This window comes from Cavia porcellus, unplaced genomic scaffold, assembly GCF_034190915.1.
Source record: "Cavia porcellus strain 051 isolate PalLab524CR breed Dunkin Hartley unplaced genomic scaffold, mCavPor4.1 scaffold_18, whole genome shotgun sequence".
Taxonomy (NCBI): domain Eukaryota; kingdom Metazoa; phylum Chordata; class Mammalia; order Rodentia; family Caviidae; genus Cavia; species Cavia porcellus.
This window is the reverse complement of record NW_026947501.1, coordinates 47,034,154-47,050,934: the sequence shown is the minus strand read 5'-3', so window position 1 is coordinate 47,050,934 and position 16,781 is coordinate 47,034,154. Positions and strand designations below refer to the sequence as shown.

The window sequence follows — 16,781 nt, the reverse complement described above, 5'->3', positions numbered from 1 at the left end:
GGGCCACCGCTGGGCTGGGGCGCGGGGTGTGGGCACACGCACACTCATTAGGAACCGCGTATTTACTGAATGTCCGAATCGGGTTAGTTCATTGGAAATCCCCGAGGAGGGTTCAATTTGCCCTTGTTTTCGTTGCCACTTTCTCTTTTTTTTTCTTGGTTCGCTGAAGCTCCTCAGAGCAGCGTTTCCGCTTGGCCGCGTCCCCCCCTCCACCCACCTCAGCTTCCCCCGCCTACCCCGCCCCCCACCCCGTCCCCCTTAACTCTTTCAGCCGAGCTGGGGTTGAGAAGGCTCCGCGGCCGCCAGCCCCATGCACCACGCAAAACCATCTGAGACAGAACAGAAAGAAGAAAAGCACCACGATGACTAAAAATAGCGAGCGAGCAAAGCCCCACCGCTCCTAACAATCACACTGAAATTGCACACACACTCACGCGCGCGCACACGCACGCACGCACACACACGGTAAGCGGTGCAGCGGTGCAGGGCGCGGCCGGCGGATCCCCGCGCTCGGGCCGGCTCCTGCGGCCGCTCTGGGGTGCTCGAGGCTGCGGTTGGGGTCGGAGGCACTTACGAGGCATCTATGGGGGAAGCTCGGACTGACTGCCTTGTAAACCCGGCGCGTGGCTCCGCCGGCCGGCACTTCCAAACTCACAAGGGCACGCGCGCCCGAGTCCCCCGGAGGGTGGCGCGGGGAGGGGGCGCGGGCGGGAGGGCGGCAAGGGTCCGACCGCACGCGCCGTGCGGGCCGCCGGGCTCCGACGATGGCATCTGCGAACTTAAACAAAGGGGCCGGCGCCGCGCTGCACAAAGTTACGGTGGCGGAGGTCCAAGGCGCGTGGTCACGGCCCCCACCCGGGGCCGCCCCCGTCGGGACAGAGCCGGGGGCCGGCGGGGGAAGGGAAGAGGAAACTTCGAACCCACTGGGGACACCTCTGTGCATAGGTACCCGCGCACTCAGGGCGCCGTGCCGCGCGCCCTGCGGCTCTCTGGGTGGGGGCGGGGGCCGGGCGCACGCAGGAGGGCTGGGTGGGGTGATTCGGCCGCGGTTTCCCGTGATTTTCCTCTCTCCGGTTTCCTCCTCGCACCCCCCTCCTCCCTCTCTTTCTTCTTTCTCCCCCGCCCCCCAGACCGATCGCGAACGCACCGAGCCGCCGAGGGACGCCAGCCCTCGGGCTGGACGCTAAGAGTTAAGATGTAGCGGCGGGGGAAGGGCGGGGAGGGGAAAGTGGCGCGGGGAGGTGGGGGGGCCGGGCCGAAGGACGACAGATTTCAGGCTTCTACGACGCGCTGCCTAAATTAAAAAGCAACCAATCGGAACGGCCGGAAGGGGGGCCGCGCGTCCGGAGCCAGTCATTCCGGGGCTGCCAATCACGCAGCGGGTAGCCAATCGGCGGGGGCCCTGGCGTTCGACTTCCTTGTATTTGGGAAAGTGTGGTGGTGGGTGCGCGCTCGCGGCGGAGGGTAAACATTCTACAGTCCCCGCTCGGTGAGGGAGGGACAGAGAGCGAACTGTCAGATCGCGGCGAGCGAGCGCGGGCGCCCGAGAGCCGAGCGAGGGAGGGAGAGGGAAAGTGCGCGAGGGCGAGCGAGGAGAGAGCGCGAACCAGGGCACAGAGCAGCTTCGCCGCACCTCCGCCGCCCGGCCCGCGCCTCCGTCGGGGCTCCCGAGAGCAAGCGAGCGCGCAGCGTCCCCGGAGGGGTCGGGCGCAGGAGCCCCTCTATGCACTCACACACCTCTGCAGCCGCCAATGCACGCTTCCTCCTCCTCCTCCTGCAGACCACTACTGGAAAAAAAATAAAACACCAGCCCAAAGCGCCAGCGACAAGGTAACAGAGCAGTTCGACATCATTTTTTTTTTCTCCTGTGCATTTTTTTCCTTGTTATATTTGTTTCCTAATTTCTGCCCAAAAGGAAAGATGTCGTATCAGACTGTGACTGTTGCGAGGAGAATGAGAAAGGACTCTTGTGTCCGAGGCAGCCTAGAGGTACGGCAATAGCAACTTCAGCGCAATGCACCCTCGGAGGAAGTTTTCCTAGGACAGAACCAAACTTGGAAGGAGTGGACCCGAGGGGGGCAGCAGGCGCCGGGCTCCCCTCTCCACGCCCAGGATCGCCCAGCACCGCCAAGCCTTCCGGGACCCAAAAAGTTTTACCACGCCAAGGGGAAGCCTGAGCAATGCGTTCCTGAGTGAGAACCAGCAGAGGCTGCGTGATCGGGCCGGCGGCTGGCCACGCGTGACTTGGCGAAGGAGGGAAGGCGCCGCTTCTTTGTTGTCGCCCGCGGAGCCATCACCTAGCAGGTGGACCGAACCCCGCGCCCAAGAGGCCGGAAAGCAGCAGCGTCCCCGCCTGGCCCGGCCCGGCCCGGCCCAGCGACTCCCGGACAAGGCAGCGATCGGGGCTGGGGGGCGGCCGCGACCCCCCGCGGCAGGGCTGGCCACGGAGCGCGCCCCGGGTAGCGCGCGCCCCTCCCCGCAGCGCGGCGGCCGCGGCCGTCGCCGCGGCAGCTGCTGCTGACCCGGGCGCGCCGGCGACCCCCGCGCCCTGCCCACGGCCGTGCAGCGGCGGCAGCGGGCCCGCGGCGGGCGCGCAGCGGGGCGCGGGGCGCGGCGGTGGCGGCCGTGGGGTGGCGCGAGCGGGGCGGCATGGCCACGGCGGCCTCTAACCCGTACCTGCCTGGCAGCAGCCTGCTGGCGGCCGGCTCCATCGTGCACTCTGACGCGGCGGGCGGCGGTGGGGGCGGCGGCGGCGCGGGGGGCGGCGCGGGGGGCGGCGGCGGCGCCATGCAGCCGGGAAGCGCCGCCGTGACCTCGGGCGCCTACCGCGGGGACCCGGCCTCCGTCAAGATGGTGCAGAGTGACTTCATGCAGGGGGCCATGGCCGCCAGCAACGGCGGCCATATGCTGGGCCACGCGCACCAGTGGGTCACCGCCCTACCCCACGCCGCTGTCGCCGCTGCCGCCGCCGCCGCCGCGGTGGAGGCCAGCGCACCCTGGTCCGGCAGCGCGGTGGGCATGGCCGGGAGCCCGCAGCAGCCGCCCCCACCCCCACCCCCACCCCCGCAGGGCCCCGACGTGAAGGGCGGCGCGGGGCGCGATGATTTGCACGCGGGCGCGGCGCTGCACCACCGCGGACCGCCGCACCTGGGGCCCCCACCGCCGCCCCCACACCAGGGCCACCCGGGGGGCTGGGGTGCTGCTGCTGCCGCTGCCGCCGCTGCTGCTGCCGCCGCCGCCGCCGCTCATCTCCCGTCCATGGCCGGAGGCCAGCAGCCGCCGCCGCAGGGCCTGCTGTACTCGCAGCCCGGGGGCTTCACCGTGAACGGCATGCTGAGCGCGCCTCCCGGGCCCGGCGGCGGCGGTGGCGGCGGTGGTGGAGGCGCAGGCGGCGCTGCGCAGAGCCTGGTGCACCCGGGGCTGGTTCGCGGTGACACGCCTGAACTGGCTGAGCACCACCACCACCATCACCACCACGCACACCCGCACCCTCCCCACCCGCACCACGCGCAGGGCGCCCCGCATCACGGCGGCGCAGGGCCCGGACTCAACAGCCACGACCCGCACTCGGACGAAGATACACCGACGTCCGACGACCTGGAGCAGTTCGCCAAGCAGTTCAAACAACGGCGCATCAAGCTGGGCTTCACGCAGGCGGATGTGGGGCTGGCGCTGGGCACGCTGTACGGCAACGTGTTCTCCCAGACCACCATTTGCCGTTTCGAGGCCCTGCAGCTGAGCTTCAAGAACATGTGTAAGCTGAAGCCGCTGCTGAACAAGTGGTTGGAGGAGGCGGACTCCAGCACCGGCAGCCCCACCAGCATCGACAAGATCGCAGCGCAGGGCCGCAAGCGCAAGAAGCGGACCTCCATCGAGGTGAGCGTCAAGGGCGCGCTGGAGAGCCACTTCCTCAAGTGTCCCAAGCCTTCGGCGCAGGAGATCACCAACCTGGCCGACAGCCTGCAGCTGGAGAAGGAGGTGGTTCGGGTCTGGTTCTGCAACCGGCGCCAAAAGGAGAAGCGCATGACGCCGCCCGGGATCCAGCAGCAGACGCCCGACGATGTGTACTCGCAGGTGGGCACCGTGAGCGCCGACACGCCGCCGCCGCACCACGGGCTACAGACCAGCGTGCAGTGAGCGAGCGCCTGGGCGCCGCGCGCAGAGGGCCGCGGCCGCCGCCGAGTCGCCACCAGGCCACAAACGGGCCGCCTGCGAACGCCCAGCCGCCGCAGAGCCTGCACCGCGGCGCCCGGCCCGAGCCCCGGCGCCGCCGCCCTCCCCTCCGCCCACAGACAGGCGTGCCCGCCCTTGGAGGAAAAATTGAGGGAGACACGGACCAAGGAGACTTTTTCCTTTTAATTTCTTTACATTTTTTTTTGCAAGTCCAAGGAAGGAGGGACCAAAAAATTTAAAAAGCATAATACATACCTAGACTGTTTTATACACATATATACAAACAAAACCGGAAGAGGAAAAGAAGCAACCGCGAGATCTCATTTATGCTGTGGTGGTGTTCTGTTTTTTTATTTTCAAGAAGGTTGAAGATGCCTAACACCAAAACTGCACTGGCGAGGTGTTCTGTGCCCAAGAGATGTCCTGTAAGGCAGCCACGGACAGCGCCTGCCCTGTCCTGCTGCCTCTTGGAGGGAAAAAGAGTCCCCTTCCTTTTCTTCCACCTCCGGAACACGCTTTCCTGGGAGCCACCTGCAAGACAGCCACAACGCCAGGCTCCCTGGGAGCTGATTCTGGGCTGCAGGAACCTGTGCGTCTTGGCCATAGTAAGCCATTTGGGAACTAACAAATCAGCTATGACACAGGAAGGAGAAAGGTGCAAGAAACAGTCTCCAGGGGAAAAAAAATCAGTGTCTGAAATTAACAGACTGAACAGCAAAGCCAAAAGAAAGTATCCTCAAAGTAACCTTGGGAATAAAAGCGTCAGGAGGGAGCAGAGGATGGACTGGGACAGTGGGGTGCCCAGCATGCAGAGAAGCCAGGCCCAGCCGGCCTCAGAGCCAGGCCCTACCCTACCGGCTTCTCCCACTGCGCGTACAGGGCAGACCGTGCCTAAAGATGCCACCGCTGATATTTTTTTTATTAATATTTTTTATTTTTTATTTCTGGACTGACTCCGATAAAGGGATTTAGAGAGACTGAGCACCAGCCGCTGCACTTCCCTGCCGCCTGACCTCAGCCCCTGGCCAACCTTGACTGATGGGCGCTGTGGAAGTGATTATATAATACTGCCATTTGCAAGCAGTGTTTTTGGTAGGTTTTAATAAACAGACTTTTCAAAAGACGGCAATATAGAATCGTTAGATCCGTTGTTGATCTAAAAATATTTGCTTTATATTTTCATTAAATGACTTCTTTTAATATTTTATTCAGAATACTTATGAACTGCTGCAAAACGGTAATTTATTTTTCCCCAGATCTTGTATTACGTGTTTTTTTCAGACGAGCACAAATCAAAATGAAATGAAAATATGGACAGTTGTTAGGTAATAAGGGTATCTTTTGATGTGATCATTTGATTGTAATTTAATTTGAGTAGTGATTCCGTAAGAGCTGATCGAGAAAATAAATTTGTTAGAAGGAAGTAGTCTGTGTCTGATGCATACTCACTGTGGGAAGAGAAGAGTTCTCCGAAGACCTATTTTTGTACTGATGCAGATCTCTGGTAGGGCAGAGTGCTGAGGAACAGGGCTGCTCTGCTGAGGTGTAGCTGGAGGTCCAGAGTGAGCTGCTGCAAGCCTGGACAGCTGGTGTGTTAACACAGTGGCCACTCCTTGTCCATCCATGCATTTCACCGCATTTTCTCCCCCTTAATTTTAGTGGGTGTCTGGTGTTTCGGAGTGAGTTTGTCTGTAGATACTAACCCTTTTCTTGAAGATACCTGTGTTCTTTATTGAATGACTGAACTACACCACCAGTAATGTGCCAAACTGGTGATTTCTGAGCAACTCATGTCCCAAGTTGAGCCTCTTTTATCCTCTCATCCCCCCCCCGCCACATTTTTTCTATGCCTCTTTTCTCTTTTTCTGAAGCCTGATGGTTGTGAAGAATAGCTGATAAGTCTATAAAATATTTTGATATCACTTACCTCCTATTCATAACTATATGCAATTAAATTTAAATTATTAAGCATTTTTGTTGTTTGGGTTTTTTCCTGTAATGAGACAAGATAGTTCAGAAGGCCCCCTTGGTCCAGCCTGCTTTCCATCTGGGCCATTCCAACTAGAGCATCGGGCTGTGTGGTTTCTGTGGTTTGTCTTTCCGGAACGGTGTGATTCTTTATCTCCTCTCCTGGTGCAGGGGGTTTGAGCTTTTTTAGGTCACTTTCTAGCTAAACCCTGCAGAGTGACCACACTGATGGAGTTCATTGTAATGCATGGATGTTTACAGTACGGGGAATGAGAGCACAGTGCCCCTGGCTGGCAGCCTTCAGAAGCAAGGCTCGGGCTCCTCTGGCTGAATTCTTGTATATTGTGCTTTTCTTGAAGTAATGATTCCACAGATTCATTTGCCCTGTTCTTACTTGGCTATCACTCAGATTGTGCTCTCTCTCCCTCTCCTCTGCTTCCTCTGCCTGTGATATCGTGCAGGGGTTAAAAAAAATCCCCGAAAACCAAGGGAGCAACCGTGAGCAGTCATTTCTCCAGACAGGCCCTGTGTCACTTCCATAAATCAGCCTAGCCAGATGGCCGTGGACCGGGTTGCATTGTTTTAAACACCAAATCGCACTAGAAATCACAATCATTTTGATTTGTGAAATCTGAAAAGGGCTTATTTATTAAACAGAAAAGAAAAAACAGAAGAAACCACATTGTACTTTCTTGGTTCACACACCTCTAGGCATCACCCAGCCCAGGGAATTTACAACCTGGAGGGGCTAGGATGAAGTTCATGGGTTTTGAAGGTCTTGGGGAAAGGCAAAGAAAGCGCCCCCGGCAAGCTAAGAACTGGGCAAGTTGTGCAGGTTGTCCGAATGCGGTGTACACTGCTGGTGTGTGAGTTGGAATCCTGTGTTGTGTTTTGTTTGTTTTCTGCCGAAATAGTGGTGTTTGATTAGAAAAGGAATAGATCTGTTTAAAATTTTGGGAAGTATGTGCTGACTTGACTTACCTGACAACAAAAGAGTTCACAATAGATTTCACGCTGTTTTCTATTTAAAAGCAACCTGTGCTGAGTCCTAGGGAAAAGGCGCTGATTTGGGGTAGCTGGGTGATCTTCAGTGGAGAAGCTCCACCACCGGGTCCATTTTGTCTCGTTATTTTGCATTTTATAAAATTTTTTCAACCCTTTGAATGTATCTGCAAGATGGAATTCACAGTTGAGACACAAAAGAGAGGAGCTGTAAGGGAGGAGAGGTTCTGTGCTAAGGCCTACATTGTTACACATGTAAATAATGAAAATATTGTTATATGTCCCCAGATCTGAATTTGACCATTGTGTCGCTTTGCAGCACAAGTGCCTGTGCTCCGCAAAGTGCTGTTTGTTTCCTCCCCTTTCACTCCCTTACCCTCCCTCCCAGCCCGAAGGAAAGGGACCAAGTCCTGTCACACGCACCTCCCCACCCCCACCTCCCACCCTGGCCTGGCTAAGCCCAAACTAGGCCCATCCACAGTTTACAGTCTCCTGGGACTCTGGGCCACTGGCCCAAGCCTGGGCAGGCTTCTTCCAGCCGTTGCCTCCAGTGAGTCCCTAGGATCAGTCCTTCACGGTGTATTTTAAACACCTTAAACTGCTGTGGTGCCCTCTCATCTGTTTTGTTTTTCTTTAGTTCTTAGCCAGGGACTTCTTTGTTCCACACTAGAGCTGTCCACTGTTGCTCCCAGGAGCGCCCCCCCTCGGGTAGCACCCACTGTGTGTTCATTACATGCTCGTAATCTGCTTTGTATGAATGATTTCCAACATTCAGAGAATAATTGGTTCTAATATTCAATGCAGTATATACTATGGATAGTTTTATCGATAAGTGTAATATTTTAACGATTAAAGTTGTTTTTTTAAATTATATATTTGTAAAGTATTTATCCTGTTGGAAGCAACAATATATTGTTGTATTTATTCGTTTATTTTTGTAATAAATGATCAACGTCTTTAAGCTAAATCAAAAATGACACTTTTATATATCTATATGAAATGCATTTGAAGAGATGGGCATATTTGCACCAATTTGTATGTAAACAGAGTTAGGTCCATCAATAACTCGTAGCTCCGAGAACTAAATTGAAGGAAGAAACAGCCTCTCCACATGGAGTTTAGTTTGCCCAAGTTCCAGGGTAATTAATCAGCTCTAAAATGGATGCAACAAGTATTGGCACCAGTTGCAGACTCGGAATTAGTTACTTAGGAGGTGGACCTGGTTTCCTGGTTTCTTTCTCTCTTTTTTTTTTTTAAGGCAGAATGATAGAAATTAAAGTATTCTCTTCTTTCACAAGCGTGGCTGGCTGTGCAGATTAGGGCAATGTGGTTTTAGTGATAAAACCTAATAGCTGCTGGAGTCCGGAGCTCTCTGTGGGGAGGGAGTTGGCCAAGCCTGGAGAGTTTGGAGTGGTCAGTGACCCCAAGCAAGGTGATTAGGGAAGAGTGGTGGTTGTTTAAAAAAAAGATCATCTTGCAATGGCAGTGAGCAGAGAAACCCTCTCTCTCGGGAGGCCCTGTGAGTGGTAGCCAGGGTAAGGGGCACAGGTGTGGCTGGGGTGGAGCCCACCTCCCCGGCTCCCTGCCCGCTCCCTGCCCTTCTGTCAGTGGCTTGGTCATCTGCTGGGCCTAGGGCCTGAAGGTCACCCACGTGACCCCTGGCCTGGGAAGCCTCAGGGTGGGCTTGATCTTGATTTCAGTAAGGAAATCTGAGTGCTCTGCTTTACCTCCTGAACTTTCCAGGGTAGGGAAGGAAATAGCAAGGGTCTGGAGGAGCCTGGGTGGGAGCAGCGGAGATAGCAAGAGGGATCCTGGTGTAATCAGATTCTTTGATTTTGTTAGCCTGGCTCATGGCCTATTAATTAGATTACTCTCTTTCATTCTTGATTTCACATCCGTGTTGGTTCCTGTATCCTAAACGTGGGCGCGAGCCGTCCAAGCAGGAGCCCATGATGTCACTGCCGGCTGCGGCTGCCTGGCCTTCTGGTGGGCTGTGGCCGCTGCCTGGGATGAGTCCTCTTCCTCGAGGAGGAGTCGGCTCTGGAAGTGACCTCAGAGGGGTCTGGGAGGAGGGCAGCAGGCATTCTTGAGGTGGTACAATGCGTGTGTGTGCATGCGTGCAGGGGTGCACAGGACGCTCTCCAGGGGTAGGGGATGCTTCCACTCCACTCGCAGGCTGCACCCAGAGGCCCCAGGGCAGGGGCTTGGTCAGCGCAGGCTCTGCTGTTGTGCAAACCTCGGTGCAAGTCCGAGGTAACCAGAGGCAAGCAGGAGGGGCAGGCACCAGGTGTCCAGTCCAGCCCTTCTCAGGGAAGGTGGCAGCCAGCGCGGGTGGCGGTGGTCCTGGGGCCGCCTGGTCCCTGCTCAGCCCGGCACGGCCCAACAGCCCGCGTGGCAGCTGCCGTGGGTCCCACAAGTTGTTTTCCTCGTGGCGACCATTCAGCAAAACCCAAGATCCTTTCTCAAAGATTTAAATTTCGCGGATGAATTACCATACACCGGTTGCTTAGCAACTAAATTCAAGCAGGGCTAAGAATATGCAAGCTTTTTGTATTCTCATTAATAAAAATGCCAGTCTGACACAGCAACCCGACTTTGGATCACTGCAACTTCTGTAAAAGCCGTAGGAGAATACAAACCGATCCTGCCATTTAATTACAGATCAAAATGGCTTGAAACGCGATGTTTTGTTCATCTATCTTAGTCCTAAAAGCGATGTAAGAAATAACAGCTTTCAAGAACAGTAGTAAATTTTCTTTTTCTTTTTTTTTAATGGAGTTGTCTATTGGGGTTACTGATAATTGCCAACTGAGACCTCTCTTAGGCTGAAGCATCCCGGTTCAGCCACAGCTCTGCTCCTCCCGAAGGCCCCGCACTCCAGCCGCACTCTAGACAACGCTGTGGCTGCTGCTGCTGCTGCTGCTGCTGCTGCTGCTGCTGTTACAGCTGTGCCTTCGGAGGCCTGAGGTAAAAGCCAGCAGGCAGTGTTGTCCCGGGGCCGGGCTGGTGGCCTGAGTGGGCCAGGGCCACAGCAGAGCCGGGGAGACCACAGAAAGTTTCTTTAGGAGCTGGATGAGTGGAGGAGGAGCAGGGTTCTCAACTTCTAGGGGTCCTAGCCAGCCATGACTTCAGGAAGACTGGGGGTTTTCCTGGGAGCTCCACTGGCCGCTGACCATGGAGTTCAGGAGCTGAGCTAAGGACCTGGCTGGCCGCCGTGCTGTCAGGAGCCTTCCCTCTGCTGTGCACAGTCTGAGTGGGAACTAGCCTTCTGAGCCCCTAGTCCTGCCTAAGAGTTGTGTACTGGAAGGTGGGGCCTAGTCCTGCTCCCAAGAAGCTGCACTGGAGGGAGGGAGAGAGGGAGGGAGTGGGGAGATACTCAGGCTCAGGAAAAGGCTCCAACCTACTGACTCAGCTGCTCTGAATTCAAATGCAGAGCTGGAAGAGACCAGAGCTAGAGTTTTCGAAGTCCAGCCCTCTGGGAGTGAGGGCACAGGACAGGGCAATCCTACAGGCAGCTGAGTGGAAGTTTCAGGCCTCCCTCAGCCCAGTTCTGCTTCCTGCAGGTGGGAAAATCTGCTGCCTGCTTCGGACTGGGTCACAGTCACCCTGCCGGAGGACCGCAGCCCCTGACCTGCAGAGACCCTGAAATGCCAGCCCTCTGGTGTGTGCCCAATGGGCCGTGACCCACAGCTGCAGAACCAGGTGTGGTTAGCTTTCCAAAGACACAGGGGCAGAAGTGGGTCTGAGTCCTGTGACATCCCAGGGAGCCAGCCTCATCTAGAACTTCTGTAAACCTGGGACATGTAGAATGACGAGTCCTGGGACATCCTGGATGCTTATGACCCAGTTTTCCCAAGGAAACATGAAACAAGGGTGGAACTCCAACCCTAAGATGAACTGTTTCTGTATTAAGACTGTTCAGAGGCACTGGAGGCCTTTTAAAATAAAACTACTAAACAGGAAGCTGGTTATTTACAAATACAATTGCCCTAGACAAACCACATTCCACGGATGTAATTCATTAATGGAATTTGTTCCTTTTCTTCCCTTTGGAAAGAGAATTTTAGCTTTTAAACACAGCTGGAGCTCAGAGGCCAGAAAGGGAAGCAGTATACTTACCTGTCCTTTGGAAGGAAGGGCTGCTGGATTCCTGGGTCTGGTGGTGTTGAAAGCTCTAACCCAAAATGCAGGGAGAGGTTTCCTTTTTTACTTTTTAATAAAAAACTTTTCCAATTATGTTTGCAGTCACTAGAGTCTTCCAGGAGAAATGTGCTGGAGATGGGACACTTGTTGGGGTGTGTCCGTATGTGTGTGCACACACGCGCGTGTGCGAACAGAACTAAACTCTCAGTGGTGGGAGTTGGAAAGAATGTAGGGACGCTGCATCTGCAGGATATACCCCATCATTGTCATTTCTGCAGTGTCACAGAGCACTGCAGGCACCCCCTCCCAGGGAAAAGATGGGCTCAGGAAGAGGAGAGCCTGGGTCTGGTCTTTCTGTATTCAGGAAGTTCTTCCTGGGTGACCCTTCCTCTGGGAGAGACAGAGGGCTGTTGTCTGCTGGAGAGCTGTCCAGAGACAGCAGGATCAGGTGTGACTGCTCCAGGGCGCACCGTGAGCCTAAGTAAACATGAGACATCCAGGACGCACCTGAGTGATACATGGGCAGTGTGTGTTCCCCCTTCCAGACCTGGTGACAAAGCACAACAAGGGTGGCCACCAGGGCTCCAGTTTCATTCCTGGAGCTGCAGCACAATAGGACACACACTGGCAGGGAAGGAAAAGCACTTTTTAATTTTTTTTTTTTTTAAAGGACAAGAGGTGTTTTGAGCTGGAGACTTCCTGGGCGGTCACAGTAGCTCTGTTCTCCAGGAAGGTTGGCAAGCCCTCATTTCAGCGAGCTCCTGGTACTGACACTGAAATAAACAGTGTCCAAACTATGCTGCTCCCGGCCTGGGATGGACAGGTCCTCAAGGGCTGGGCACTGGTTCCCAGCTGCCCCTGCAAGGGTCATGCAGGGACTTCCAAGGCTGGAAACGGCCTACAGAGGGAAAGATAAATTTAGTAGACCTAACCAGAAAGTACAGGTTCGCCAGAAATCAGCAAAAGGAAAATGAACGTCTTAGTAGCTTGGTCTTGAGAATCTTTGGGATACAATAGTGGAGAAAAGCCCTAAAGCCTGCAGCAAACAAAATAACGCTTAAGGAATGACTGACTTTTCATTAACATTTTAAAAGAGAAATCCTGTGGATTTCAAGAGCTCTCTGGCCCTCCTGTTTTTTACTTTAACACACCCAGGAGATGTCTGCCAAACAGGGTTTTCAGAGTGTTCCAGTCCTGGGGAAAGGTGTTTCACGTTCCCAAGAACTATTTAACAGTTGTCCTGCATGATTTTTTGTTGGGAGCGCTGGGGATCAAACCCAGGTCCTCACAGGCTCAGAAAGCCCGCAGCCACTGAGCCCCATGCCCAGCCGAGAGGAGTGTGCAGCGATTGGTTCGGGGTCCACGCAGAGTGGGCAGTAGGAAAGGGAGTCCAGGGGCACCGCGTCGCCCACACCTGGAGCTGGGGGCAGCCAGCAAGGCTTATATGCTCCCGCCGCGCAGGCTTCCTTCCCAGGGTCCAGAAGGGGCTCGCAGGGGGGACGGAAGTGTCGGGAGCTGGTTACCTCTCCTCTTTGTTCCAGGCCTGGGACTAGAGCTACCAGGAGGGGCATGAAAGCCCCCAGGGAATGGAGCCACCACTCCCTTTGCAGCGCCCGCTAGAATCCCCAGGGCTGGCGGATGTGGGCCCAAAAAAGGTAACCCAAGGAATCCCCGTGTTAGTGTTGTGTAACGGAGCCCTCCGCCGGCGGCCGGGAGAGGTGCCAAGCTCGATTTTCTCCAAGGACCCTGTGCAGGCCTCTGCCTAGCGCGGAGACGCGAAGACCCAGGACTGGCCGCCGTGGTGGAAACAGCCCTGCTGCGACCCTCCCGCCCGCCACGCTGGACTGAGTCACGGACACGCAGACAGAGGAAGGACAGGGACCTGGCAGCCCAGCAGGACCCAGGTTAGCACAGAGCGGCGCCGCCGCCCTGCATGGGAGTGCGAGTCACCTCCCTGCCTGGGCAAAGCCCATCATTGCCTTCCTTCAGTAGCCCAGGTTTCTGCGACCCCGGCCTGAGGCAGAGCTGAGGCGCTGCTTTTGCCAGAGTGATGGGTGCGCCTGGGAGAGCCCAGAGGCCGCTGCAGAGGCGCGCGGAGCACTGCGGTCTCCTGCGCGCTCATGTTTGCTCCGCAAGGCCCTGGTCAACTGGGAAGGTCATGGGCTGCGGTCCAGCAGGAGCTGCAGGCCTCGGGGCTGGGCAAGACGAAGAAACCCGGGAAGCAAGCGTGCCACGCTGAGTCACTGGGTCTTTATAAAGGGAGGAGAGGGTGCCCTTCAAGCCCAGGGAGCTAAGCCTTGGGAGCTCAAGAGATGCACTCCGCCCTGCAGCCCCTGGAGGTTCCTGGCACTCAGGCCACCCCAGCCCCTTTCTTAGCAGCACCTTCGGGGACTCTGGCCTCCAGCGGGGCTGGAGGGAAAGAAGTTGGTGCCCAGCAGTGCGGCAGGGGCTTGTCAGGGGCTGCAGGCCGAGCTGGACTCTACCTGCAAGACAGGTGTGAAACCAAGCAGCCAAGAACCCACCCGCAGGGCCCCAGGAGTCCCCAAGCCCTCAGTGCTAGGAGCAGCAGGGATATTTCCTGCTGGGCACTGTAGGCCTAGGGTCTGCGCTCAGCACAAGGCAGAGCCTGAGGTCAAACTGCCAGCGGGTGCAGGAGCCTGTGGGGCACAGATGTCCCCCGTGGGGACCGGTCGTAGTGAGCACACAGCTTCCAAAGGTCCACTATGGGTGGCAGTATGGGCAGTGGCTTCCCTCCTCCTCACCCTATTCCCTTCTTTTAATTCAACCCCAGAGGTGCCACCTGCATCCCCTCTGCCAGGCCGCTCTGAGGGGCTGTGCCCTTTCCAGGTCAGGCCTGCACATGGCCACTGCACAAATGTAGCAGGCCCTGCCACTGGCCTGCCTCAGCTTCTGCCTGCCTGTCCATCGTGTCAGCTTGGGGCCCAGCTCCTGCCCAGTTCCCCACAGTGCAGATGTGCTGCTTCTGGCTGATGGTCACTGTGTCTTATGTCTATGTTTTGTCAACTCCTCTGCCCGAGAGAACAGCAGGGAATTTCTAAGAGACTCTGCCTGCGTCTTCCACCCACAGCTCTGCGGTGAGGGTGCAAACTAGGATCACTGCTGACTTGAAGGACATGTCTCAACCTTCCTACAATGCAAGAGAAGCCACAAAGAAGACAAGGAAGGAGGTGGCCTAGGCTATCCCAGCTGAACAGGGGTCAAGATGACATTAGGTGGACTCTGGCTGGTCAGGGACAGTTCCTGTGGAGGAAGAAACTCATCTGCACTGACGGTTGGCTGAGGACAGTCCACCCTTCTTCCCCCATTCCCTGAACCTGGGCAAGGACCACCTATTGGCGCAGGAGGGAGTAGGTTTGCCAGCACCATGGAGGTCCTCTGCTCTCCTCCTTATAGGTCAGTTCTCAAGCAAGTTGCAAGTTAAGAGATCTGCCTTCAGCCTGCCCAGGTTCTGCCCCATGCTGGAGCAAGCAGGTCTTCCTGGAGGGATGGGGAATCCTAAAAGCAGGAGAGGGGAGAGGGTCTAGGGACCCAGTGGACTCAGGCATCCCACAGTCTTCCTGCAGAGAGCTGTGCTCCTTCTCTGCACAGAGCCCTAGATCTCTTGCAGGAACACAGGCCCAGCCCTGCGGGCCCTCAGCTCTGCCCCAAATCCCCCTCCACTTGTCCAAGGCCTCCTGCAGGGAGCCCTGGCCTCAGGCTGGTCTGCCCCACCCACCCAGCCAGGAGCAGACAAGCCCTAAACTGGAGTTGTTCCTGAAGCCCCTGTTGGGGGTCATAGGGAGCCCTTTCTCAGCCTCTTGCTCCCTTTTAGGGGTTCTTGGGGTCAATAGTAGTTCATCCTCAGGGTGCCTCTGTGGGGGGAGGCTAGAAGGGAATTTAGGTTGGCCCATTAAGCTCTCCTGCCGAAATGGGCCTCACCTACCCACCTCATGAAGCCGTGGCTCTTTTTGCTGGGGGGGGGGGCTCCAAGTCCAGCAAACACTCTCCAACAACCTGGGTCAGGCCATAAACCAGTCTGTCCCTAGGGAGCTTCCCAAGAGCAGTGAGGACCCCAAGCCTAATCCCAGGCTAATCCCAGCCTCCTGATACCTATGCAGGATCCCTTCTTGCCCTGCACTGTTGCTTGGCGATGCCCCACTGCAGGGCAAGTAGCTGAGGCCAAATGGGAACCAGGAGGCACTGCGGAGCGTCTCAGCAAGACGTGAGGACACCAGTGCCTAGAAACTGCCCGGGCCACGCAGGTCTCCATGCCACACAGCCTGGTAAAGCACCAGAGCCAGATGTGCTTCCAGCTGCTGTGGACATCCACAGGAAGTTCACGGTCAGGGGCCTGGAAGGCCAAGCCCTAGGACTGCAGGACATCCTGCTGAGAGGCCCCTCCTCGCCCGGCAGAGATATCCCCCGCGTCCTCCTGCTTGGGCTCTGGTCGCCATGCACCCTTCCCTCCTCCCATGCCTGTCCCTTTCAGCCCAGCACTGAGCTTGGCCCCGTTTGGGTGAGGAGATGGCCCACACACAGACAAGAAAGGTCCAATGCAGACGGTTCGCAGGAGACTTTCATTTTTCAAAGGTCCCTTGATCAGCCAGCATGTGACCCCCCAAAGCTATTTCAACTCAGGAGCTGGAAAGAGGAAGCACACAGAGAAGGGGACCCAATTCCTTCCTCTGCCTTTGGCTTTGGGTCCACAGCCTGCTGTCCCTAAATTCCCAGCCAAACCCTAGAGCCGCAGCCCCACCAGCAGAGTTACAGCTTTTGTCCTTTAAAACAGCGGGATTTCCAGCAATACCAGAGAGCCTCGAGGGAGAGCCCCCAGAGAGAGCCCCGAGAGAGCACGCCCTTCCCCTCACCCTCCCCCAATCCCACCTCCAAACCGAGGATCCACACCACCACCATCAGCCACATTTCGCCTAATGTTACAGTGCCAGGAACCAAGACTCCATAATTTACCAGAAGCAGCCCTAAACTTTACTGACAGAAAAAACTCCTTCTTCACCCATGGGTCCCTCCTGGCCGACTCTGGGCATCTCTTTGGTGAGAGGAGTAGTAAAAATCTTAGGTAGCAAAATTTTTGAAAAGCTGCATTATCTTGGCCGAGTTTGGAGGCCTCAGCTCTAACCATTGGGAATAAAATCACTGATGGTCATAATTGGTTTTTGATTGCTCGGTGTGATTGGTGCTTTATTGGCGACCAGATTAAGTTTCCAGGGTAGGCTCGGGTCCAGGGGAAGCCAGGATCTGGCGGGCGACCTTTCGGGCCCAAGGATTGCAGCTCCGTGCTTTCGCAGTCGGTGTCTCACGCGTCCCTCCCGCTCCCCGTTTTCTGTAAGCTAAGAATAAACGTTACAGAAGCGGGTTTTAATTTCTCTGGATGAGATCACAGAGCACCTAGGAGACGCGCGTGTCCCAGAACCGAGGACGCGAGGTTGCTGCGCACCCCGAAAGCCGAGCGGAACTCAGCGCCACAGGCGCAAGAC

The 16,781-nt window shown here is 56.4% G+C and overlaps 1 protein-coding gene and 1 long non-coding RNA gene across 4 annotated transcripts; both read left to right on the top strand.

The window, feature by feature from the left end:
* The first annotated feature begins 263 nt into the window (after positions 1 to 263).
* LOC101787436 (uncharacterized) lies at positions 264 to 16,464 on the top strand. Of its 3 annotated transcripts, none has more exons than XR_010040741.1 (3): positions 264 to 465; positions 9,968 to 13,190; positions 14,375 to 16,464. It is a non-coding gene; the product is annotated as an uncharacterized LOC101787436 (long non-coding RNA). The 3 variants fall into 3 exon arrangements; XR_010040739.1 differs by having other exon boundaries at positions 9,922 to 13,190; XR_010040740.1 differs by lacking the exon at positions 264 to 465 and adding an exon at positions 822 to 945 and having other exon boundaries at positions 9,922 to 13,190.
* Positions 2,600 to 5,596, top strand: Pou3f3 (POU class 3 homeobox 3). The gene has a single exon (XM_003471740.4). It carries the CDS (start codon positions 2,650 to 2,652, stop codon positions 4,135 to 4,137), a length of 1,488 nt encoding a protein of 495 aa, XP_003471788.2. The 5' UTR covers positions 2,600 to 2,649; the 3' UTR covers positions 4,138 to 5,596.
* Positions 16,465 to 16,781: the final 317 nt, after the last annotated feature.

Coding starts and splice junctions, on each gene's coding strand:
- Pou3f3 (XM_003471740.4), top strand. CDS start 2,650: ATGGCCACGGCGGCCTCTAACCCGTACCTGCCTGGCAGCAGCCTGCTG.